Source organism: Thamnophis sirtalis, unplaced genomic scaffold, assembly GCF_051295495.1.
Source record: "Thamnophis sirtalis isolate CommonGarterSnake01/CBP01778 unplaced genomic scaffold, rThaSir2_p1.2 scaffold_2, whole genome shotgun sequence".
Taxonomy (NCBI): domain Eukaryota; kingdom Metazoa; phylum Chordata; class Lepidosauria; order Squamata; family Natricidae; genus Thamnophis; species Thamnophis sirtalis.
The window spans coordinates 97,554,262-97,579,457 of NW_028261382.1; the positions used below are offsets into that span (position 1 = coordinate 97,554,262).

Genomic DNA, 25,196 nt, shown 5'->3' on the forward strand with positions numbered 1-25,196 from the left:
GCTCGGCGTCTCCCTAGGAAGCTGGCGGGGCTTTGAGCAGGGAGCCGGGGGCGGGGGGGTGTCCTGCCGTTGTCGTGGGGGAAGCTCTGGAAGCGGAGCCCTTGGGGGACCATTGGAGGCTCCGGGGGTTCTGGCGCTTTGGTGTCTTCCGCCGTGCGGCTCTTTTTCGCAACAGCCGCAGCCTCGAGCTGGGAAGGAGGACACCGGCTAAACTTCCTTCCCAGTTAGGAACCAAACGCCCATTCAGGCGTTTCCCAGGAGCCCCCTTCCCATTATGTAAGTCCATAGGGGCAACGTTAAGAAATCTGGAAATGAGCTTTGCCCCCTCTGGTGCCAAGAAGAGGGGCAGGGTGAATAATGGTGGAAAGGAGACTTGAATCCCCCCCCCTCTCGGTGACCTCATCACAGACTTGGTTGAGTTGGGTTGAGTCACCTTCTACTCCAACAGAGGCTGGGAACTTCTTAAAAAGTGGTTTGATTGCGGCGTTGTTGCCACACTTGCGGGCCACTCATGAGTCCTTGGCAGAATTGAAAAGAAAACACCAGGCAGAATTCCTTGGGGTGAGCGAACTTCGAATGAACTTCGAAGACCTCTTTTATTAGAAAAGTTAGTTACAGTGTCATCAAAAAGGAGCGTATCAGAAGGCATATATAATCACATATGGTACAAGTAAACTAATGAAAAGTTCACAGCATTCTACAAATAAAACCAATAGAAAATCACATCATGGCAAAGGGTGGGCAAAGGGGGAATAGAAAGTTACAACCTAGCAGAGGGAGGGGAGACGGGGAATCAAAAGTTACAAGCTGCATGGCATAGGGGGGAGAAGGGGCAGGTGTGGGAGTAGCTGGCTCACATAGTTCATGAGGCTGCATCATGAGTCCTGACCCTTTAGGCTGGAAAGATGTTTCAGGTACGATGTTTCTCCATCCCTGTGTGTGTGGGTGTGTTTCAGGCAGGCAAAACCCACCCTGCACACCCACACACCCCGGATGGATACCAACATTTGATGTAATAAGAATCTTGAAACTTAATTTGGCTTGCAAATCAGGAGGCTCCTTCTCTTGTTTGGCCCTTCCTCCCCTGATCATTCCTCTGCTGAACCGGCAACAGGCTGAGCCCCCCCGTGTGTTGCTTCCTAAGCCATGGCTGAGTTTAAGTTCACCCTGGAGAATGCCATGAACTGGGTGAGTGTTGCCAGCAGCTCTGACAAAGAGCTGGGCTGCTCCGTGAACAGGGCAGAGGTGGCCCAATGGGCAGAAGCCTCGGACCCGAGAAGCCGCTTGGGACTTCTGCTGGCCTGAAGGAGGGGGAATCCCTCTGGAGGGTGCAGGAGTGCTACTTTTGGCCCCTTCTGGGAGGGCGATTGGGTGCAGCCAGGACTTGGGCTTTTATCATTTGGGCAGGAGACCACCTGGCCCTGCGGGGCGCTTTCACCTCCTCCAAAGCTTTGTCCCTGGGGAAAGGGGGCTGACGGCTTCCTTGGCTGGAAGCCCCTGGGTGCTGCCAAATGCTCAGCACCTGCATGGGTGTCCTTGTGCATCTGGGGAAGGCTGGGTGCAAGGGCTGAGGCAGCCAGACGCAGCCACAGGGCCAAGGAAGAGCTGCGGATCCTTCTCCGGAGCTCCTCGGCCTGGTGTGCTTGTTTTTGAGCCCCTTGTCTTCTGAGTTGGAATCGGCCTCTGGGGGCCTGTTACAGAAAACCCTCAAGGGGGCACATTCAGAAGGAAGTGACTGCTTACCCCTCCTTCTTTCGCTGGCTGATTTTCCAAAGCCCTCACAGAGAGAAGGGGCAGGAGCTGGACCCCTCCATGATTGCGACGGGAGGGGCACGGTTGGAAGAAGCCCAGGGGATCCCCTAAAGCGGAGAGAAGGGAGCAGAAGGATCGGGGCCCCCTGCCACAGAATGGTGGGCTTTGGTAGCAGCGGAAGCAGCCCTCTGCAGGGCCTGTGAGATTTCCGCTGGGGCCAGTCACCAGAACCATCTGTCCCCTAGGGGAGAAAAGACGAGAGCCGACTTCCCTTTCTTCCTCTTCTTCTGCCCCCCCCCCCCCGCCCAGGACTGACGAGGGCCCCCACCCTGCCGCAACCACACTGGCCGGGCACAACTCAAGGCAGCAGCTCTACAGGGTTGGCCCCCTTGACGGGTGATTGGAGAAGAGCCGCCTGTCCTTTTTCTCTGTTCCCTCCCAATCTCATCTTCTGGCCAAGGAATTCTCAGGGTCAGCCGGTCAAAAGCACCTGAGGCTGCTTCTCTTGGCAACGTTTGGAAAAAGTTGTTAGTTGAAACTACTTTGAAAATTGAGCTGACTTTGGATTAATCTGGGATTTTATAGAGGATCTCAACCATTTTGGGATTAAGGCGTAATCAATGTATCTGCATTGCTGTGTGACTGCGGGGGCTTCAGCATGTGAGGAGTGAAAAGGAGAAACACCTCCCCCCCCTGCCCCACTGGCTTTCTCCCTTGCGTGCGTTTCCAGCTCCCCTCTCCCCACAGCCGGACTCCGTACAGGACTGGCCTTCTGAGCAGAAGCAGAGGTAGCCTTCAGGTCTGAGATTGCAAGCGCCTTTTTTAAATTCAAAGCTAATTAAACAATTGAAACTGCGCAGCTTTAAGGAAGGAGTGCAATGAACACCTCCCCCCCCTCTTCAATTTCAACATCTGCTTCCTCTTCACCTTTTGAAGCAGCAGCTTTGAACTCTATTAAAAGCCCCTCCAAAGGCCTGGCTGGGGCTATGTGGGGAAAATGAAATTGGGCTTCTGAAATTGGCCAGAAGTTAAAGAAAGTTTAACTGGCTTGTGAAAATGACTCTCCCCCCCCCCCCACAAAAAAAGAGAGGAGAACAGCCAAAATATGAGAGCCTTAGAGGTTATCAGTTGAGGGTCTTTCCCCTTCAGGGGGGAAAAACCCCTTGAATCCACTTCTTCTCTCCCAAGATAGGAAGACCCTCGTAGCTCCGCTGGTTTTCCTGCCGGCCATGGGTTGTCCCAGTGAGCAAAGCCTCCACCTGTTTGCTCCAGGGGAGTCAGTGGGGGTTGATGCCCGTTGCCCTCTTGTTGGTTGTGTGGCACAGGCTCCCTTGAGGGGCCAGGATAACTGGGGGCAGCGCCCGTTGTGGGGATTCATCTCCCAGGCCCTGGACTGTCCTCTCCTGCTCCGCTAGCTCAGCATGTAGACAATTGCAGCCCCCGAGGCCGGAATGAGGCAACTCGGTCATTGCAGACATGCAGAAGCTGCTTTTAAGTTTCTTGAGGGACAAGAGTGAAAGGGGCCCCCCAGATTTCAATCGGCAGTTGTTTCTTCATCCTCCCGGTTGGTTTGTCCAGTGGCCACAGCATGGTTGTCCCCACCCTTGGAGGAGGCGAGGATGGAGGGGGGATGGTGGGGTCTGAATAGCCCCCCTCTGCAAGGGACAGCAGACAGAAGCCCCTGCCCATAAGCCCCCTTTCCCTCTTGCTCTCTTCCCAGACCTTCGACTACAACCTCACCGACAGCGAAGGGAACTACTCCTACGACGAATACCTGTGTCCTCAGGCGGAAGGCGGCTCCAGGCAGACCTTCCAGAGTGTCCTGGTGCCCTTGGTCCACCTGCTCATCTTCCTGCTTGGAGGCCTGGGCAACCTCCTGGTGGTGGTCATCCTGTGGCGCTACAGACGCTCCCGTACTTCCACGGAGCTCTTCCTTCTCCACTTTGCCCTGGCCAATCTGCTGCTGCTGCTCACCTTCCCCTTTGGCGTGGTGGAGAGCCTGGCGGGCTGGGTCTTCGGCCTCTTCCTCTGCAAGCTGCTGAGTGCCGCCAACCGGATGAGCTTCTACGCCAGCAGCCTGCTGCTCGGCTGCATCAGCGTGGACCGCTACCTGGCCGTGGTCTGCGCCCTGCAGACCTTCCAGAGGCAGCGCGGCCTCTCCATCCACTTGGCCTGCCTGGCTCTCTGGCTGCTCTCCTTTCTGCTGGCCATGCCCGACTTGCTGTTCACAGAGGTCTGGGTGCAAAGCCACAACCTGAGCATCTGCCACTTCAGGGAGTATGGCGCGCACGGCGTCAACTCCTGGCTGGCCCAGCGCTTCCTCTACCACCTGGTGGGCTTCTTCCTGCCCTTGGGGCTCATGTGCTATTGCTACACAGCCATCGTGAGGCTCCTCTGCCGGTCCCAGCGGCTGCAGCGGCAAAAGGCCGTGAAGGTGGCCATTGCGGTCACCAGCGTCTTCCTGCTCTGCTGGACCCCTTACAATGTGGTCATTTTCTGGGACACCCTCGCCAAGATGGAGGTCACAGGGAAGTCCTGCACGCTTGACCAGGGGCTGAGCAGTGCCGTTGTTGTGAGCGAGGTGCTTGCCTACAGCCACTGTTGCCTGAATCCCATCCTCTACGCCTTCGTGGGCATCCGTTTCCGCCACGACTTTTGCCGAATCCTGCACGATGTGGGCTGTCTGAGTCAGGGGGCCCTGCAGGAGGTTCTGGGGCCCTGCAGAATTGAGAGCAGCACCGAGACCAACGTCTCCAGTGTCCGGCACGGGGCCTCCTCCTACTCCGGAAACACCGTGTCTTCCAGCCTGCCCAATCGGTTCCCTTCTCACAAGGATCCAAGCGGCCAAGAGTGTCGGGAGGAAGGCTCGGACCTGGCTTGGGCCCAAAGCAGGGGCTGAGCCCCACATACCTTCTCTAATCGCTTAGATGCTGTTTCCCAGGAAGCTACGGGAGGCTTGGCTGTTGCCCCCGGCCTTCGCTTGTCCTGGTTCGGATTGCGCTGCTCACACACAGATCAGGCTTCCTCGAGAGCAGGGCTGTGTCCTCATTGCCTCCCTGCAACAGAACATGTTGCATATTTGGCCCCAGGAGGCCCTTGCCATGGTCAGTGCTGACATCACAGTCAACCCAGGCGTCTTGGAGTCGAGGGGGGAATCCCACCGCCTGGGCCCTGGCCCTTCCCCTGGCTGCTCTTTGCTTTCGGCTGCCCCAGGGAGGAACCCTTCTTTCTGGGCAGGCTGTCCCATTTGCAACTTGCCTATCTGCAGCGTGTGAGGCGAGGAAGTCCTCCGTTCCCCGAAAGAAATCCAGCCCACGTCTCCTCAAACCTCCTGTGGCCTCTGCTCTTCCCCAGGGGCAGCCAAGCCTGCAACTGCTCTCTTCAGAAACCCCTTTGCAACCGTGGTCCCCCCCGAGTGCCCCCCCCCCCCCAGAGCTGCACCGTCAAGGGCCTGTTCACAGGTTTGGCTTTCCCACGATCACGGCATTTTTCACCAGCCTCTAAAATCCCCAGACTTGTTTAACAAAATTCCCAGTATTTTTGTATTTTTGCTGTAAATATTTGCTCTGGGGAGAATGTGTGAAACAGATTGTAAACCTTCCTTGTGCTTTCCCTTGCTTGAAATAAAGACATTGCCAGCCTTTCCCCGCTTCTTCTGCAGTTGGCCCAAGAAAGGGGGCTCAGCAAGCAGCCCAGCAGGGGGGGAGGGAGGTCTGGGGGGAGGGTAACCCACCCAAATGAAGTCCTCATTGTCCTGACGGGGGAACCTCCAGCGTGTGTCGGATGAGTCAGGTCCAGGGTTGCTGTGAGCTCCGAGGCAGCCTTGGAGGCCATCCCCGCATGGCAGAGTGGGACCCCCCGCCAGCCCCGCCCTTTGGGAAAGGTGTGCTGTGGGAGGGGCTTCCTGGCTTCTACCAACCAAAGACACCTGTCTCTGCTCCATCTTACGGGGCCCCGGGGGGGGGGCATCAGCCGGCAGAGGCCCCTCTGCTCTGCTCGCAGGAGAGCTGGCTGCCTCTCTTGACCGGAGCAGCCTCCAGGCCTTCCTTCCCACCATCCCCACGTGGGACTCGCTCTGTGGCTGCTCTGGGACTGGCATTGTGTATGCTCTGCAATTCTGCCTTGTGTCATGGGGCAGGAGGGCAACGTCTTCCCACCAAGTGACCCCCAGCAAGAAGGCAGCAGAGGGGATCCCCGCACAGGTGCCGCACGGCCTCCCCATCCCTGAGGGCAGAGCAGAAGCCCCAGCAGAGAAAGCAGCTGCCGCTGGCACTGCCCTTTCCCCAGCCGCCAGCCGAGGGCTCTGAGGGCCTGGGGGCATCAGGTGTGCCTGCTGGCTTCTCAAGGCAAGAGCCCCTCATTTCAACCCGGAGCTGCAAATATTATCTCCCTTTTTAAAACCAAAAAGCATTTAACCCTCCGACCCAGCCCCCAAGGAAACACTTCCACGCACAGAAGTACTTAAGAGAGCCGGGAAAGAGGAGGGGGTGCCTCAGGCAACCTGGGGGAAGACCCCTCCCTCCCCGACCGCCATGAAGGGTTGGGGTGCCTGTCTCCAATCTCGGGGGTGGTGAGGCTTCCTCCCAGTTGGCCAGTGCCAATCCCTGCGCCGGGAGAGAGAAAGACATCACAGGAAGCTCCTGGCAGAAGTTTTGATTTTTTTTTAATAAAAAGGCACCTATAAAACAGGTCAATCAATACGTTACAGGCAGCACAGATACCCCAAAACAAGCCTAGAAATCATTTCAAAATAAAAACCGGTAAGATGTCCTCACATATTGTATTTATATATTTATATTTATATTTATTTATATATATTTATTTATAGACTGGTACAAAATGCATGGCTGACAGGAAATGGCATGGAGCACCCAGTGTCCCCCCCCCCTGTGAGCCGCAGGGGTCACCCCGATAGCACCTCCTCCTGACTGACCGCAAAGGAAGCGGGGGCGGGGGGGGGGCGCTCAGCAGAGGCGATTCAAGCTGGGGAGGGAAACAGGAAGGGAGGCAGGAGACACGAGACTGGACCACATTCACAGCACAAGGCAGAGCCGGAGGGGCGGGAGGGAGGGGGGTGGGAGGGGGAGAGCCCATGAATGCTCCAAGCGAGGATGAACATGACGGTGGTCACTGGAAGCCCCTTCTGCGGCGTTGGGGGGGGGGGGGCTGTTGTGGTGAAACTCCTGGCCAGACCCTGGGAAACCAGCCTCCCCCTTGCTCCTCCTGGGGGCTTCTAATCCTGGTGTCCCCAGCAGGCCCCCTGCAGCCCCCCCCTCTTCTGATCTTCACTGCCAAAGCTGGGGGCGGGGGGGGGGTCTCAGCAGAAGCTGAGTTCAAAAGTGCAGAGGCGCCCCAGCTTGGCAGTGCCAGGTGCACCTGCCGGGAGGGGCCTGCAAGACCCAGCCCCCACCCTCAGGTGCTCCTCAACCCCTGGGCAGGCCCAGAGAAAGGGCCTCCCTGACCTGCTCCGTCCACTGCCTCGTTCTAGACAAAGGCAGGGGATGAACCCCCCCCTCCACAGAGACACGAGGGGCAGGCGAGCCTTTCCCAAGGGGGGCTACGGGGCCTGCCCTCTCGCGCCCGTCTCCCTGCAAGCCCCCCTCAGCCCCTGCCCATGCTAGAGGGCAGCTGCTTGGCTTCGTTCCTTGTGGGCAACTGCGGCCAAATGGAAGCCATCTTTTTTCAACGGGAGACTATTTCGACCTTTGATCCCCAAACCTCCTCTCCTCCTCAGGGTATCCCACTACAAGCCCAGGAGGTGGAATCGGGCCGTGGAGCCGTCCCGTGGCCATTCTGCAGCAAGGACCCGGCAGAGCGCGCCAGGAGGCATGGAAGCAAAGGGAAGAGCTCACCCCGTCTGCCCCCCTCCCCCCGTGGGAAAACAAGCAGAAGGCCACTGGAGGGGCAATGCCCAACGGTCTGGGAAGCCCCCCCACCCTTTCCTGCCCCGGCCACCATCCCTTCACGGCCCGGGGGAAAGGGCCCATCCACTCTCGTGGCGTCCTGTAAGGAGAGCTAAGGGGGCGGGGTGCAAACGTCACCTCAGGCCCTGTCCCAGCATTAGCCTGGAGTGTCCAGCCCTGTGGGCAGCTGGCCCACGGACTCCGCCCGGTTGCAGGCAGCTGCTGGGTGGGCCTTCCATCTGGCGCCAGGGTAGCTGGTGGAGGAGGGCTTCCACCTTTTCCTCGGTCTCCTCCGGCCCAGAGAAGGCTGGGCGGCCGTTGCTCCTCCAGACCTACCGACACCAATTCCCAATTCCTCCTTCCAGAAGTCAAGCAGAGAAGGCGGGACGGGCCTTAGAAGGGCAGGTTGGCCATGCTGCCGGCTCCGGGGCCGTAGCTCATCTGGCCGTCCAAGGAGACGCTGCGCTGGCGCATGGAGACCATGAGGTTCTGCTGGGACGGGGGGCCCATAAGGGGGCCCTGGGGGGAGATCAGGTGCCCCGCCGGCTGCCCGTACATCTCTCCGGAGACGGAAATGCTGCGTTGCTTGGCCTGCATGAGCAGGAAGTTCTGCTGGGCTAGGAGGCTCTGCTGGGGCAGCATCAGCCCTTGGGGCAGGCTGTTGCCCACCAGGCTCTGCTGGGGGGGCAGGCCTGTCCTGCCCAGCACGGGCATCTGTCCGGGGTGGCACAGGGTCATTCCTCGCGGCATCGTTTGTGGGCCGGGCCGGGCCTGGCCCTGTTCCACCATCATGTTCTGCAGGCTCGCCAGGTGCAGGTTGGAGGGGGGCAGGCCCTTGACCCCCTGGCCCTCCCCCCCCTTGGGGAAGTACTGCAGCGTGCTGCTGGGCTTCTCGGAAGGGATGATGCGGGAGAGGTCGAACTCGGGAATGCCCGTTGGTGTGGGGCGGATCACGTCGCTCAGTTCTGGGTCGCTCAGCACGGAGGCCACAGAAGGGTAGGGCTCCGGCAGCCGCCCGGCCAGGCGCTGCTGCGGGGGCACCTGCTGGGGGGGCAGCTCCTCTGGAGGGACTCCCAAGCCAGGCGGGTAGTGGTGTTGCTGTGGGGGAGGCGGCTGCTGCAGCCCGGGTCCGGCCGCCCCTCCTGGGGCCATTGGAATGCCGCCATTGGCGGGGGGCTGCTGCAGACGCGGTGCGAATACCAGCTGGCCAGAAGGGCCGCAGGGCTGGCCCAGGGCATCGGGGGGCCGGGGGGCATCATCGGGTTCTGCACAGGAGCGCCGCTGTGCATGGGGAGGCCGGTGCCCAGGGGGCTGGGCGAAGACATCGGGGGGGCTGCCACTTCCTGGGAGAGCAGCTGCTGTCCAGCGAGGTTCAGGCCCAGAGGGCTCGGCACAGGGGCTGGCCCCACAGAGTTCACGTGCATTGGATTGGGCTGGTTTCCGCCCATGCCTGCAAGGGAAAACGGAAAGTGCTGAGCCCTAGGGCAGGACACGTTGCAAGCATGCCCCAACTCGACGGCACTGTCACGGGGCCCAGAGGAGGCCCCTGGAAGCCTGCCCGAACCCCACCCACCCCAAACTCTTACCAGACATAGCCCCAGACGGCAGCAGGGGCCGGTCCGGGAGCAGTTCGTCATCCGAGGTGGCAATGGTCTTGATGGCATTGTGGTAGAGTGGCGTGGAGCTGGGCATGGCGTATTTGGACATCTGGGACATCATGAGGGACAAAGGGTTCTGGGATGGGGGTGGATCTGGAGAGGAAGGAAAAGGCAGGCTGGGGTTCAGGGGGCCAGAGACGCTGCCAGGCGGGGCAGAGGAGCTGCTCCGAGACCCAGAGGGCACAGCGCCTGCAAGAGAGAGACAGAAGCGTCTTCAGGCCAAGTCGAAGCAGCATCGGGCAACCCTCGGAGCTGAGCCGGGGGAAGAGCCGACACAGCCGAAACCATGCCGGCCAAAGGCATCTGGGAAGGCCGCCGGCCGGGCCAGGAGGGCAGCCGCTCTCTTTCCCTCCAGCTCCCCAAACTGATGCTAGGAGATGCCCTATGTCTGTGTGGTGGAGGGGGGGGAACTAAATAGCCATTCTATTGGGGGTGTCCCTGGGAGCCTTTGGGGTGCTCACAGGCTCTCTCCCATCTAACCCCACTCCACCCCCAAGGCAGGCAATGATCCCCACAGGTATCCCAGTGGAGGCCAAGGCTGAGCGGGACCCCCAGGATGCCTCGGACTTTCCTACAGGAGGACCTGCAAACAGGGGCCTCTCTCAGTAAAGCGTCTTCACCTCACAGTTGGATCTGCTGGGGGAGTTGGGGGGGGGAGGGGAGGGTTTGGCATTTCAGAGCTAAAAGGAAAATAGGGTTACCTCCCCCCCCCTCCCCCCCCCCGAGCAGAGAAATGCTTGTGCCCTTCAATCGAAACTAGGAGGCAGCCTGGTTGCAAACAACAGGAAGAAGCAGCCTTAGGCCAGTGGGGGACCCTGGGCACCCTGAAGTCTCAGGCCCTGTTTGGGGGACTGTTGGGTGCCTTTCATCCACTGGGACTTTGGCCCCTGCCCACATTTGGCTCCGGGACCCCAGGGAGCCCCTTGCAGTGAAGTGGGAGAGAGGCGGCTCAGAGGCCCATTTGCCCCCCGGGGGGCCTGGCCGCCCCTCCTGCAAGGTGCCTTGAGGCGAGGAAAGGAATGGGGGCGGGGAGGCGGGGGACGGCTTGTTTACGACTCTGCCCTCCTCTCCCTTCCCAGGGGAAGCCAACGGAAGGGACTCCCTGAACACCGGAAGGGCTCCAGAACGGCTCAGCCCCGGCGGATCTCTGCCCTTACCTTGCTCCAGGTGGCCCAAGGGGGCGGAGTTGCTCATTCCCAGGGCTGGCTTTCCTGGGCTGGCGAGGCTGGCCTTGGGGGAGGGCGCCCATCCTGGGGAAGAAACGGCCATGGAGGGCGATTTGAGGTGGCCGGGCGAACTAGTTGGGGAGCGGACATTGAGCACGGAGCCCAGCACCTGCGGGGACTTGAGGGGGGCACTGCTGGCGGCTGGCAGGCTGGCCAGGGCAGAAGGGGTCTGAGGCGACTTGAGGTTGGCCGAAGGGGACGTGCCCAGGGGGGAATGTGCTTGGCTGAGGGTGGGAGACTTCAGGCGGCCCACGCTGGGCGAGTTCATCGGCCCCATGTTGAGGGCCAGGTCCGAGGGGCGGCGGCCCAGGCCCCGGATGGGAGCTGCGTGCATGTTGGTGGCCGAGGCACTGGTGCTGGGTGGCAGGGGAACGTGGCTGAGCCGTGGGGTGCCGGCCATGCCGCCCTGCTCCGGGCCAAACATATCAGGCGTGCCGCCCATCTCTTGCAGCACAGGGGGGTAGGGACCCTGCCCGGAGAAGCCCTGCTGCTGCCCCTGGCCTGGGAAGGGCGACCCCATCAGCATCTTCGGGGGGCCCCCCATCAGGGCCCCGGTGCCATTTGGGGCGCGTCCCCTGGCCATTTCCTCGTGGGACATCAGTTCCGCCCCCCGGGCCTTCTGGGCCAGCAGCATCTGTTGCTGCTGCTGCTGCTGCTGCTGCTGCTGGGGCGTCATCTGCACGCTCAGGTTCATGTTCATGTTGACGTTCATGTTCAGGTTGGTGGGCGTGGCCAAGGCGCTCGGCTCCACCTCCTGCAGCGGGGGTGGGGGGCTCATCAGGGCCCGGGCCCCCCGAACTCCAAGCCCAGGCCTTCCCCGGCAAACAGGCCAGGCTCCACCTGCCGGTGGGTCGGAGTACACGCTCCATCTCCAGCCCCAGAGACCCCGGGCGCTTCTCCAGCAGGGGGTGACGCAGCAGGTCCTCACGGGAGCGGGATGGCAGGAAGCGCTCCGCCTCGCCCTGCACTGGGGGGTACGAGAGGCCCCCAGGCGCAAAGTGTCCCGGACCCTGAGGGGCAGGTCTTCACCCCACGGTAGGCCGGGCTGTATGGGGCGGGGCCACCGCCACGGGCCAAGGGACTCCAGGGGCATCGTGGCAAAGCCCCTCTGGACATGGCCGCCCGGGAAGCCGCGGGGGCCAGAGAAGGTGGGCCGCAGCTGCTCCTGAATGTCCAGGGATGCCCCCCGCAGCAACCACTGCTCCCCGGGCCGGCTGTGGTAGGGTGGCGGGGGCCCCCGAAGCATCACGCCTCCCAGGGGCTGGGCCAGCATCACTTCCTGGAGTGGCCGCCCGCCATGCAGTCCGGCTTGCTCCTCCTTACGACGCTTCTCCTCGTAGTACTCCTCCTGCAGCTTGCGCCAGGCCACCTGCTCGGGGGTCAGGCTGTCCTGGCCGAGGCGCTGGAGCACCATGTTCATTGGCTGGCTCAGGTCCACCCCCGGGGGCAACGGCCCCTCCTGCTCCAGGCCTGGGCCCCCCAGGCTCTGCGTCTGCGAAATCATGGACTGCAGCGGCTCTTCATACTTCTTCACCCCCGCCCCGGAGAGAGCAGCCTGGGGAGGCTGAGGGGCTGCAGCCTGGGTGGGCAGGATGGTGCCTTCACCGGGGCCTGGCCCGCCCTTGAGGAAGGGCTCAGCCTCGCTGCCACGCAGGAGCAGGCGCTCGATGTCCCGCAGAGTCTGTAGTGAGCGCTCCCGGTGCTCCAGCTGCTCCTTGGAGAGGCCTTCGGTGTTGAGGGGGTTGCGAGGGCCATTTCCTGCCGCAGGGGGTCCCGTGCTGGCCCCCTCCCCCAACAGGCCCTCTGCAGTGCTGGCCTGCAGGGAGCCGAGCGTGGTGGGGGTGCTGGGGTGGGTGCTGCTGGGGGCCACGGAGCTGCTGCTGTTGCTGCCGTTTCCCATCGAGTTGGGCGTCAGGTCTTGGCAAGACTCCTCGGGGGCCCCCTCTGGCGGGAGGGCGTTGCTGGAAGAGAGAGGCCCTTGGCTGAGCCCCAGGGGGGGCCCTCCTGCCTGCTGTCCTGGGGGCTGGCTGCTTGGGGGCAGGGCCGGCGGTCCCTGAGGCGTATTGGCAGGAGACAAGTGGAGCGGCAGGGGCTCAACGGCGCCCGGCATCTTCGGGAGAGGGGCCGGCTGCAGAAGGAGAAAGAAGGTCATTGCGGGGAGTGGGATCCTGTGGCCGGCCACCACCCCTGCTCCGGCCACAGGTCTCCCGCTCAGGGCAGCTGGTCTGGCCTCCCCAGGAACGCGACCGGCTGCCTTTCCCCAGCTCCACACTTACCTGGTCCAACTTTGCCCGGGGCACATGCTGCTGATGGTAGCCAAGAATGGAGTCCGCCTGGCCCTGAAGGACAGCCTCCGCAGCCCTGCAGACACCCAAAGAGCCATCAGGGACGCCCCCCTCCCCTTTGCCTGGGACCCAGCTGTGGGCCAGGCCGGCCTCCCTGCGGGGATACCTCCCCCTGGCTTGGGGCTGGCAGAGGGGAAGGCGAAGGAGATGCTCCCCACACCCACGGAGGGGCCACGGCTTACGTGTTGGCCAGGTGCGTGGTGAAGACGTAGACCAGCTGCAGGCCCTGCTTTCCTCCAGCGTCTGAGCGCAGGCTGGGGGCCGTGCTGTGAGGGGCGCCAGGGGTATTGCTCTCGCTCAGGGCCGGCAAAGGGTTGGATCCTGGGCCCAGCTGCGCACTTCCGCTCATGGCCGACTCGGCTACGTGGCAATCTGCGAGGGACAACCGCTGCAGTTCAGCGCCTTCCCAAGTCACGGCCCCCTCCCTGGAAAGGCCCGCTAGCCTCTGGCCCCGGTGGCCACGTGCTCCCCCCAGCCACGATGGCCGTTTTCTCCTCCTGCGGGTTTCCTGGGAAAGCACCGAGGAGGGGAGAGAGAAGCAGGAGGCGGCGCTTGCAGGGGCCCCCCTTCCCCAAGGCCCGGCTGCGTCTCCCGGAGGGGCCCTGGGAGGCTGGGCCACGGCCTCCGTGGGGAGCAGAGAGGTGGCTGCGGGGTCGTGCCTGAGCCCCTGGGCACTCACTGTGGCTGCTGCCCAGGGACTTGTCGTCATCCTCGCTCTCCGGCCCAGAGCACCACTCGTCCCCGCTGTAGGGCTGCTTCCTCTCCAGCACGCAGCGCCTCTTGCTCCGAGGGACCGTCTCGCCTGTCACGCAAAAGGCTGCGCTAAGCCCTCCTCCATCCAAAGGCTGGCGCAGCTGGGGGGGAAGATGAGATGGCAGCCCACCCCGCCCCACCCATGGAGCAGGCGACTTTGCCATTGCTGTGCCCCCCCCCCGCAGCCTCACCTTTCAGCTCCTTGTCCAGTGGGGTGGCACTCGCTTCCCGCCGCTCTCCCGAATCCATGGAGACGCTGCGTTCCCGCCTGACTTTGCCCTTCAAGGCCCCAAAGACAGAAACAGGAGCCTGGCTGGCTTTCAGTGCCAGAGGGCCTGCGGCGGGCTGGCCAACTCTGCTGCCCTGGCTCCCTGCCCCGCCCACATCCTTAGCGCCCAGGTGGCCGATGGGAGGGGGGCTGACAGGGTGGGGCCGGGGCTGGGAGTGGGCACCGCTGCTGTTACCTGTCTTTCCATGGCTGGCCAATTTACTGTCAGGGTGCATTTGACTGGCTGAGGTTTCTGGCAGCGACACTGGAGGAGGAAGCCCCCCGTCTCTGGGTCCACCACCACTGGCACTTCCGGTCGGGCCAAACGCCTCCTGGGTGGGCAGGGGGAGAGAGAGGGGCACAAAAACAATCATGAGGGGGGGCTAAGAAGCAGCCAGGGCAGATGCTACGGCTCCTACGGCTCAGGACACCCACTTGGTGCCAAGGTGTCCCCGAGACCTCCGGCAAACCTCGCAATCCTCACTCCCTACAAGCCCTCAACCTCCCGGCCCAAGACTTCCCCCCGCTGCCTCTGGGAGTCTGCAATTTGGCACCGGTGGTGGGTTTCCATTTTTCCCCCTACCGGTTTGCTCCTGCGCGACGCCTCTGCGCATGTGCAGAAGCTTCCGGGTGAGTGGGCGGAGTCTCCCGCCGTTGCCACTACTGATTCGCCCGATTTGGGCCGAACCGAGAGGAGCAGCCCACCCCTGTTTGGCACCCCTTCCCGGCCCGGCCCTCCATGAGAGGAGGAGATGTTTACACCGGAAGGAAGCTCTGTTTGGTTGAACCTGGCAAGGGATCCGCTCCAAAAGTTGCCCTCTCCAGATGTTCCCCTCCAAAGATAACCGTGTTGTGGAACTGGCCAAGGCAGATTGCTCCAATTGGGGGGGGGGGGGAGAAACTGTGTGTGTGTGGGGGGGGGAGGCAGGATTAAACATGTTCAGACGTATTGGAGAATCAGTATGGCTTTTGCAGAAGTAAGTCTGGTTAATTTTTCAAAGTCCATCAGATTTTTGGACAGAGGCTGTTTCATCTGTCCCGGGATAAACAGTAACTTCATTATGAGTTAAGAGAAACAACCAACAATTCTTCCAGCAGACAAAGATGAGAAGCCCTAAGGAGAAGAGCTGGGACCAACATCTTCCTAAGGGGAGTTTGGGCTCAGAGCACTAAGAAATCTGCTTACAATCCAAAATCATTTTGCATGCTTAAGGCAACAAAGAAGCCGCTCTCCAAACCGCTGGAGTCCACTACTAAAGAGCAAAAGAAAACATGACTAGGTATTCCTGGTTGGGACTGACGAGGAAAGGAACTTTCGGTATCAACTGAATGGAAACACACCCCTGTTGTCCAGTTGCTAAAAAACATGCCAATTCCACCTGGGGAATCACTGGAAACGAACCGGAATCTGCAGGCCCTGCCGCCATCCTTCCATGCAAATATATGATGTGCCAGAGGAGCCTACCCAGTTCTGTGTGGAGTTCAGCCCCTCTAGTGCAACGTAACAATGGACACTGTGCCTCAGAGTGGCTGATGGGGCCGAGCGTCCCTGGTAGCATTTTGGGGAAATGGCCATTAACAGATGATTGGGAAGAGGCCGAGCAAATCCAAAGCCTGAATGGAGGAGTTTCAGGACAGGGGAGGGAGAAGGCCCCCCCCCCCAACTCAAATGGGGTTGAGAAGAGGTCACTCTCAAGGCCTGTGGGGGGCTCTGGATCCTCTCCAGCCCTACCTAGGAGCACCACTTTCAGGGTCAAGGTGGGGAGGGGCCCTAGCCCGTCCCTTGACCTGCAGCTGTCTCTGGCCAGCAGGTGCTCCAGCCCTGAGGGGGGGGGGGCTCCTTTCTGACACCGTCTCTTTAACTCTCCGTCGTCACGTGGGGCGGCTAAGCCTCTGGGGGCCTATTAATAGCAGCTGGAAAGATCACATCACTCCGGGATATTTATATTCCTCCTTCCACACCAGGAGAGATTTATTTCCAGGCTGCCCAGGGAGAGCCTGCTGGGGAGGGAGGGAGGGAGGGGGCAGCACAAGTCACCTGCAGGCGAGGGTGGCAGGGCCAGATGCCTCTGGACCACAACTGGCTCCCGGACAGCAGTCCCCGTCCCGGCCACTCCCAGCCCTGCTGGTGGGAAAGGCCTTGGGGCGGGAGGAGGGTTTGGGACCTACCTGCGGAGCATGGCACGACAAAAACGCGCTCGACTAAGCCGCGCCCGATTAAACCGCGTCGCTGATATCATCAACAGGGCGACAACAGTGAGCGCGGAGAAAGAAGGATGCTTTAAATAGCGCTTTGAAAGCAAGCCAATTCAACTTAAGGTAAGGGTTAGGTTTAGGGTTAGGGTTAGGTTTAGGGGTTAATTTTAGGTTTAGCATTTACAGCGTGCTTCTGTCTCCGCGCTGTTGTCGCCCTGTTGATGACGTCAGCTACGCGGTTTAGTCGAGCGCGGTTTTGTGGTGGAACCCCTGCGGAGGGTCCCCTTAGCTTTGGCTGCAGAGGAAGGGCAGATCTCCTCTGCCTCAGCTCTCCAGGCCCCAAAGCCTTCCAAGGGAGCGTCCGCGTTGCTGGCCTCTGCCCTGGTGCGATCCGCCTGTGCCAACACAGATCGGATCCCTCCCTTCTGAAGCCCCATCAGGCTCAAGGCTTCCTCACCCCCCGATAAGCCCCACGAGATCCGCACAACCGTTTCCATGAAACCTGGAAACTGGGAATGGCTACCAAGACAAGGGATGAGAAATAAGCATGTCAAAGGGCAGCCCAGGGAGAAGGGCACAATGCCCCTCAACCAGACGCCCCTGGGCCCCAGGCTCCCCGGGAGAACCGACGCGGGGTTAGAGCGGCCAATGAGACGGTCTACCCTTCAAGTGAGCAGGGAGCCCTGGGGCCAGGTTGCTAATCGGAGGTCTTGGGCTCTTGTCAAGGAGACTATGGGGCAGAAGGGACCCCCAGCAGACGGAGAGGGGGGTGTCACTGACCCCGTAACACTTTCCTCCTCCTTTGCACTTCCCATGCAGGCTCCTTGCACGGCCTTGTGCCCAAAGGCTCAGGGAGAAATTGAATATATTTCCAGGGGGTGATGAGGCCATTTCCCCAGTGAAATCCCAAACTGGAGAAAGCCTCCATCTTTATATAGGACGCCCCTCTCCCCCGATTAATGCCGGGGAAGCCTGAGCAGCAGGTATGAAAGGAGGCCCCTCAGGAGGGCTCTGGAGAAGAGCAAAGGCTCCCTGGGCAGAAGAGGGAGCCGGCCACAGCCCTCAGAGGTGGCCTGCAAGAGCCCCATGTGCCCAGAACCTTGGCGGCTACATGCCCAGCCACTCGGCCCAGGAGGGGAGGCTGGGAATGGCGTCTGGATTTCTGCTCAGGGCTTGGAACGACCCCTTGAGCCAAGCACAGGCCTCTCCCCTGCAAGACCAGCCACCACAGGCCCCCTTGGGCATCTATGCAGCCTGGAGCATGACAGGTGGCCTGTGCTGTGACTGCATACCCTCAAAGACACTCAGGGTCCTGCAGGCCCCCTCCTGCTTCCCTTAAGAGGAGGGGAGGGGAAGCAACACCCCCCAGCCCCCAATGCTGGAGGGAATAGTAGCCTCTCCCTCCACTGGACAGCCCCAAGCCTCCCCCACAGGGCTGGTCAACCTGCAAGGCAGGGCCTGGGGGAGGCAGTGAGTCTCTCAGCAGTTAGGAAAGAGCTCTCTGCAGCCACAGGGACCCACCTGCCTTCCCCCAAATCCAGACTGAGTTCAGCGCAGTGTTTTGGGGTCTCTGGACATTCTCTTGGATGTCATCACCATCCCTCCTGCTGGGCTAAAGAGAAGCACCTCCAAAACCTGAAGCCAAGCCAGGAGTTGGGGATGTGGAGCCAAAAATGATCCTCGCACTAAGGCCGTGCCCTCCACCAGCAGCAAGATTCAGACCCCCGGCCCCCACTTCCAAGGGCACCAGCCTCTGTGTCCTGCCTCCGACTGCCTGGAGACCTGCACCCTCAAACCTGTCCCTACCTATTGCTTGACCACCTGAAGACCCCCAGGCCAGCAGCCAGGCAGTGCCCCACGTTCTGTGCCGAGGGAATCCAAGTAATTCTCCAAGAAGCAGCCGGGAATGGTAACCTGCTCATTAGGGAAGGCCCTGCAGTAGCCTTCCTCAGGTGGGCTTCCACAAGGGAGGGAAGGGGGGGGGGAATCTACCCTGGGTCACGAGTTGAGAAAGACCCATTTTTATGCAAGGGTCCCTGAGACTGGGAGATTGTCTCAAGGGGGTGGAGGGTGCGGGGGAGAGGAGGTTTCTGCCTGGAGGGAACAGCCAGGGGCTTCGGAGAAGGGCGAGGGGGTGGGAAGCAGCAAGGAGAAGGGTGACTGCTTGCTTGCTGTGGCGTTTAAGGGAGAAAAATTAGAACAAAATACACAGGCCTTCCTATGCAGAGAGAGAGGTGCAGACATACAGTGAAAAGCCCTCAGGGGCTCCTGAGGGTCTCCAGTAAGACGTGGCCCAGAAACCAGCCCTCTGTAACCCAGCACTGATACGGAACACCAGGCCCATCCTCGCCTGGCCTCTCCACCCACCCGTGCCCCACCTTCACCGGGGCCCTCCTAGCCACAGCATCGCTCTGCACAGAGCTACCTGCCAGAAGGTCCCCGCCTGGCCAAGAGCAGCAAGCAGCATCCCAAGATGGGAGAAGGCGGCTTCTTCTGCAAAAGAGTCATTCCGAGGCCCTTGGGTCAAACTGAAGCCACCGACCAGTAAGAGGACATTCCCGCCTGCAGGCATTTCTCAGCGCCCGGCAGAGAAGGGCGCTTCTCCCCCGTCACTTTACCCAGAATTATTCCAGAACTTCTACAGCGCTTTCCTGCCCCTCCACGCGCTTCCCCCGAGGGCACCGCCTGCAGAGCTGTAAGACCACCAGCTTTCCTCTTCTGCCTCCCCACCCTCCCCATGACCTCCAGGCTAAGCCTTCCCCACAGCTGGAGGGAGAGGTGGGACGCCAGGGCAGAGAGTGGCCCAGCGCTCCCCGGGAAGGCGGCAGAAGCAAGAGAGGACACTCGCTCAGGAAGAGGGAATCTCTCTGAGGGCACCATCAGCTGCCACAGCCGGCAGGCAGCCTCCCTCGAATGCCTGGGCCATTCCACTGGGTTCCCCTCTTCCTAGCCTCCGGCCTAGTCCAGGGATCGTCTGTTGAGCTGACGCCTGGGGAACCGAGGCAGACCAGGCTGCCCCCCCCCCGTGTTTCCGAGGGGTGGGTAGTCCTAACAAGTGAGCCTTTAACTGGAGGGAGGCCGATTTGGAGCCATCCCCCTCCGCCTGCTCAGCCCAAGCGAGGCCTGTCTCGGAGTCAGCGTCACTCCAGGTCGCTGCAACCCACAGCAATGCGCTAAGTAGGCCGAAGCCTGAAGAGAGACCATCTTTAGAGAAGTTCCCAAAGATCCTTTGGCTCCTACAAAGATCACATTCTTCGCTGCCTGAGGTGGGAACAGGCCCAGAACTTTCTGCAAGTTTTGAGAATGAAGCAAATCTTGTTGAGGAAGGATTCCCTCCAAGCGAGGCTGGAGAGGCGTCTGGAATTCCTTGGTGCCAGGATCCGACTCGCCCCAGCCAGATGCCAAGATTTGTTTTGTCTAGCGGCCTCTGCCAGCAACCCACCCCTCAGCTCAACCGGCGGTGGCGCAACAGCCCCGTCCTTGCCCAAGCGGAGTTGCCATTTTCTGATCAGACGTTTTCCCGCAAGGGAGACTGGCGGAAGCTTCCCAGGGCCAAGTCCTGCTCTCAAGGCCCAGCACCCCCCACCCCCCAGCAGCAGTTGGGAAGGAGGGGGACGTCCCTCCCCACAACTTGCAAAGTCACAAAACTCTGATTCAGACCTCCAGGAAGGACCACCGGCAGCCGATTGTCTTCTGGGGGGGGGATACACGGAGTGGGGGGCTGAAACCATGCTCCACTGGGAGGGCCCTGGGGCCCCCCACTGCACCAGGTGAATGGGCTGAAAGACAGGCGCTGGGTTTGCTCCTGCCCCCTTGACCCAGGCGCCGAGAGGCCTCTCCCACTTCGAAAACCAGCTTCCCTCCCAGAGGTGCCAGCCTGGGGGGCTGGAAGCAGGAGGCGCTGGGGTCGCGGGCCCTGTGCCGTGAGGGTCCCATGCCAGCCTGCACTGATGAGAACAAGGTCCCCTGCCCTGCGCACTCCTGCCCCACTGGGATCCAACTGACTCACGCCTGGTCCAGCCCCAGAGGAGCCGAGGAAAGGAGGCCTTTGTTGTGCGTACACAAAACTGTCGCTTAGCGAAGGTGGAAAAAAGCCCAGGCTGGAGGGAAAGGGAGAAACCACACTCGGATTTCTGGGAGCCGGCCAGCTCCCTGACTCAGCCGGCTGGGTCTGTTGCCATGCCCAGCTCACCCAGAACGATCCTGCACAGGATGGCACCCCCCCACGCCCAGCCCTATTCCGATCCCCCCCCCCCCCGAGCCTCAGGACGTGGCATGGCCTCTCCTGCACAAGGCTGCCATTCCTGGCCCCGGAGAGCTCTCCATCCTGGAAGCCCATCACACGGGCGTGTCCCCTCCTGAGTGGGAAATGCGTGCATCTGGAGCGTGCCACCCCACCTCGTGTGGCAGAGCCCACCCCCTGCTCCGGGTCGGCTCCTGCTCTGCCCCCATGTGCTGGCACCAGGGTCAAAGGTCACCACTTCTCCATAGCATTCTTGCAATAAGGCCAAGCGCAGCAAAGGACCCATATCCCACCCACCCCCTTGCCTGGCCCAGGACAGGCCCAGCAATGGGAACATCCGGTTTGGGCAACAGGCCATGAACACCTCGATGCCCCTCCTGACCAACTGGCCTTCTGCACATGCTCAGAGCCTGAATAATCCCTCCGCTCCTTCCACTCCCTGCCTGCAGGCGTCTATCCCAGCCAGGGCCCTCCCTCGAGTCACCTGGGAGTAACGCTTGGGCTGCCATCAGGTGACCAGCAGCCCCAAGCAAGACAGGCACAAGACCAAGGCCGGAAGCCTCCCAGGCGGCCTTTGGGTTAATACAGAAAGGGGGGAGGGGGAAATGACATGCACTATAGGTGTACACTACAGGCCACTCAACCAAGGAGAAGAAATTCAGAATACGGTTCAATTATTTCAACATTTTTTTTTAAAAAGAAAGAAGTCCACTAAGGGGAGAAGATGCCAAGGAAGTGACCAGCAGCAGGAAGAAAGCAGAGCTGCTTAAATCTTTCTTTGCATCTGTTTTCACAAAAAAAGAAAACAGCCCAACTTATCAAAACCATAAAAGAAAGGTTAGCAATTCAAACTGAAATGGGCAAAATGGTAAGAGATCACCCGTCTGCTTTAGAGTTCAGATCACTGGGACCGGATGGATTACATCCCAGAGTTATGAAGAAGCTGGCAGGCCTGATCTTGGAACCATTCAACTACATCTTTCAAAGATCCTGCAGCACCAGGGAACTACCAGAGGACTGGAAAAAAGTTGATGTGGTTCCCAACTTCAAAAAAAGGGGAAAAAGAGATCCAAGAAGCTACAGACCAATCAGACGTCAATACCTGGGAAGATCCTGGAAAAGATAATCAAGCAATAGATCTGGGAACAGCTAGAAGAAAGCAAACTTATAACCAGAAGTCAACATTTGTTTGTCAAAAACAGATCATGCCAAACAATGAAACCGTATTTCATTCTTTGACAAGGTGACTAAGTTAGTGGACCAGAAAAATGCTCTGGGTATAGTAAGGATACTTGGATTTAGGCATTTGATAAAAGTGGACCAACCTACTTCTTGGTAAGCTAGAAAAATGTGGGTTAAACAGCATCAACCACCAGATGGATTTGTAATGGCTGACAAACTGCACTCAGTGTAGATGCTTAGGCACTTTGGGGGGGGAACCTTTCCAACAAGACTTCTGTAGTCATGGGGAGAAGAGGCGGCTTCCAATTTTCAGGCTTCCATTTAGTCTAGGAAAAACGCGTTGGAAGCAGGGAATTCTGACAAAAGGCATCCGAAAGGGAGCTGCCCTTCTGGCACATCGAGACGTATCAGAAGGCAGGGGAAATGAAAGACCAGCGCACAGACAGCGAAGCCCACGGAGAGAGACTGGGTGCGGATCAGCCAGAGGGTGAGGGAGCAGAGCGCAAGATGCTCTTTCTCAGGGTCCTTCGAACAGGGTGAGGGGGGGGGGGGAAGCCAAGCAAGTAGAACAGCAGGCAGAGAAAAGGGCTTGTTTGCTGTGTCAAGTTCCACAAACCTTCCTCTCTGCTGCCCCAGCCTTATCCCGACTCCGCCAACACTAGGCTTTCAGAGGCTGCCCTTCCAGGGACCATGTTGCACACCTGCTCTGCTGCCTAGTCCAGCAGGAGCCGGGCTGCCTGGACCTCCTGCAGCCAAAGGAAGTTCAGCAAGCCCACCCGAGGAAGGGCACTGCATGGTGCGGCAAACCAGAGTCCTCGGCGTCCGTCACCAACACCAAGCCACGCAGAGGCCTTGGCAAGAGGATGCAGAAAGAGCCACAACATGCATGCAGGTAGACAGCAGGAAACGGATCCTATGAAACTGCCCGATGCCCTGAGCCGGCCTCCCTGCTCGCTCTTCTTCGCTCTCGGCACCTCCACCCCGGCATGAACTGTGCCTGGCCCGGGCCAAGCCTCTTGGGTAAAGCTACCACAGGAATCTCTTTGGTCACCCTCTGCCACCTGCCACAATGATTCCTTCGCCAGGCCCAAGCCTCCGTTGCCTCTGGCCTTTCCTGGGACCAGGCAGGGGCCCCGCTGCGGAGACTCTGGTCCCAGCCTCCAGTGGGACACACCCCGCCCTCACAAAAGCAAGAGACAGCCCTCCCTGGCATTTCCTCCTGCGAGGAAAGGCCGTAAAATGTTCCAACACAGCCAAAAACTCTGAGGGGGGGGCAGGGAGGCTCGGCTCATTAGCGGCTGCATGGGGAATCCTGGAGGGGGGCCCCCTAATGTAAAACAGCCCAGCCTGGATGAGAAAATATGAACCAGGCCTAAAGAGGGGGGGGGGGCTCTTGGCTCCAGTCTCCCCCCACTCTTAGTCTGGCCCGTCCTCACAGACACACTGGCCTGCCTGAGATGAGCTGGCCGGAGGCAGAGGAAATTCCACCCTGTTGCTTCTGGCAGTCGAGCCAGCCTGGCTTTGGCCACAACCCTTGGAAAGCAGCTACTCAGCAGTTTTCTTATAGGGGGAGGGGGCAGTTTCAAGTGACACATTTCCCCCCCCCTCTGTGGTTTCATCACCCAGGAGGGACTCCCTGAGGCAGGAGAGCCAGGCCACCTGGGCATTCTGCCCCCCCCCCCTCCAACTGGGGGAGGTCACTCCAGGCAGGCGGGCAGAGGCAGCTCTCACGCTGCTGGCTGGCCTATTCCTTCCAGGACCCATTCTCCCTTTGGGGGGGGGGGGGGAGGTTTCACACATGCTCAGGCAATGTGGCAGGTAAGGCTCCTCTGCTAAGGCCCCCCCTGCCCCCAAGTTTAGGAGCTGGCCATCCAAACGGTCTCAGCTCTGCAGGTCTGATGAGGATGAGGAAGAGCAGCCCCCCACCCCCACCCGAAAGCAGGGATGGGACCCAGCTGGGGACAACTGGGGTTGGGGGTTCCAAGAGCCTCCTGGGGAAGCAGCGAGGAAGGAGAGGAGCCTAGAAAGCAGCCCAGGTGAAGTAACCCAAAGGCAGCCTCAGGCCTTCTCCTCTGCCAGTGCAAAAATTAAGGGCACCCACCAAACTCCCGTCCCCCGAAAAGGAGCAGGACAGCACCCTGCACACCTGAAGGGCTCCAGGCTGAGCCAGCAATCCCACCTGGCCAACATGCAGACACGGCCCACAGCTCATTCCTTTGCATCTTCAGCCCCACCACCGGCATTTACAAGAGGGCAGGGGTGGGTGGGTGGGCAGGCAAGCCACCCCACGCATGGCATGGGGAGCTGCAGCCTAAACCCCTTCCTTAAGGGGCAGGCCCGAAATCTGCACAAGGTCACCTGGGGTGGCAGCAGAGCAAGCAGGGCTGGCTGGCAGGCAGAGGGGCTGGCAGGGACACCCAGGGGAGTCGCCAGGAGCCTTCCAACAATGCGGGGGAGCAGCGCAGGGCATTAGAGCCCACCTGGCCCTGGAAGAAAGACAGCCGGCTCCAAGGCAGCGCGGGAAGGGAAGGGACGGGGGCAGCCGCATGGAAGGGGGACCAAAGGCCTCATGGCAGGTGCTCCCACAAAGGCAGCGCTCTCTGGGCAGAGGGGAGGCCGGCAGGGCGCCCCCCACTCAGCAGCCCGAGGCCAACAGGGACGGACGCCTTCCGCTGCCCCCGACAATCCAGGGGGATCGGGGGGGGGGGTGTCGGTCAGCCGAGGCTCCGACGGGGGGACCGATGCCTGGCGGCGCGGCTCTCGCAAGAGCAGCCCAAGAGGCCGCCAGCAGCCGAGCGGGGCGATGGGCCAGAAACCACTGGAGAAACCTTCCCTGCTCGGCCGGAGGGACGCCACGCCGCGGCCCCCCGGCCTCCGCCACAGGCCCCGCGCTGGGCCCCGCAGCCGTCGCGCCGCCGGTTCCCAGGCCGGGGAAAGGGAGGCGCCGCCTGGGCAGCGCGCGAGGCCCTCCGGCCACTCGGCCCGCCAAAGCCCCGTCCCGGGGGCCGAGGTGACAGCGGCGGCCGGAAGAGCAGCCGCGCAGGCGGCCACGGCCAAGAGAGCGGCGGCGGCGTAGGCCCGGCAGGGCTGGACTGGCGGCCCAGCATCCGCGGAGCCTCGGCGGAGCACGGCGGCGGCCTCCGGGCCTCCCCCTCGCTCGCTCCCGCCGCGCTGGCGGTCTTCAGGCCGCGAGGGTCCGCAGAGGCCTCCCCCGCCCGCCCGCCCGCCTCCCCCGGTCCCGCTCGGCGCGCCCGCCCGCCCTCCCTCCCTCCGCCGCTGACAGCGCGGCCACGCGAGCGCCCTGGCGGACAATGACCCCCCCGGCCCGCCGCGCGGCGCTGCCTGACCTGCTCCGGGGAGGCCGTGGCGAGGCTCCCGGGGGGCGCGCGGGGGTGGCGGGGCCGCCTCTTCCGCCTTCGCCTGCCGGGCCGCTCAGCGCCGGTCGGTCGGGCGGTCCTGGCGGGTCCTCGCGCCGCCCCTTCCCGTTGTGGCCGCCGCGGCGCCCGGCCCGGCCTCGCCCCGCACTGAAGCCGCCGGAGCCCCCGGGCAGCAGCGCCCGCCGCGTCCTCCGCCTGCCGCCGCCCGCCGCCGCCGCCGCCGCCGCCGCCACCCGCTCATTTGGGGGCCGAGCGCGCTGGCTGCGCCCCGGGCGAGGAGCCACTCCGGGCAG

At 61.4% G+C, this 25,196-nt stretch overlaps 2 protein-coding genes across 2 annotated transcripts; one reads left to right on the forward strand and one right to left on the reverse strand.

Annotated features, from left to right (window-relative positions):
* The first annotated feature begins 85 nt into the window (after positions 1–85).
* Positions 86–5,136, forward strand: CXCR5 (C-X-C motif chemokine receptor 5). Its single transcript, XM_087703792.1, has 2 exons — positions 86–561; positions 3,473–5,136. The coding sequence occupies exons 1-2, from the start codon at positions 358–360 to the stop codon at positions 4,649–4,651; spliced, it is 1,383 nt and encodes a 460-aa protein (XP_087559918.1). The 5' UTR covers positions 86–357; the 3' UTR covers positions 4,652–5,136.
* A 2,026-nt stretch (positions 5,137–7,162) lies between these two features.
* Positions 7,163–25,155, reverse strand: BCL9L (BCL9 like). The gene is given in 13 exon segments (XM_087706456.1): positions 7,163–8,908; positions 8,911–9,105; positions 9,242–9,406; positions 10,471–11,328; positions 11,331–11,396; positions 11,399–11,551; positions 11,554–12,667; positions 12,816–12,900; positions 13,067–13,256; positions 13,564–13,686; positions 13,829–13,916; positions 14,102–14,237; positions 24,874–25,155. Coding segments are annotated over 12 exon segments (3,909 nt in total). The 5' UTR covers positions 14,114–14,237; positions 24,874–25,155; the 3' UTR covers positions 7,163–8,048.
* Positions 25,156–25,196: the final 41 nt, after the last annotated feature.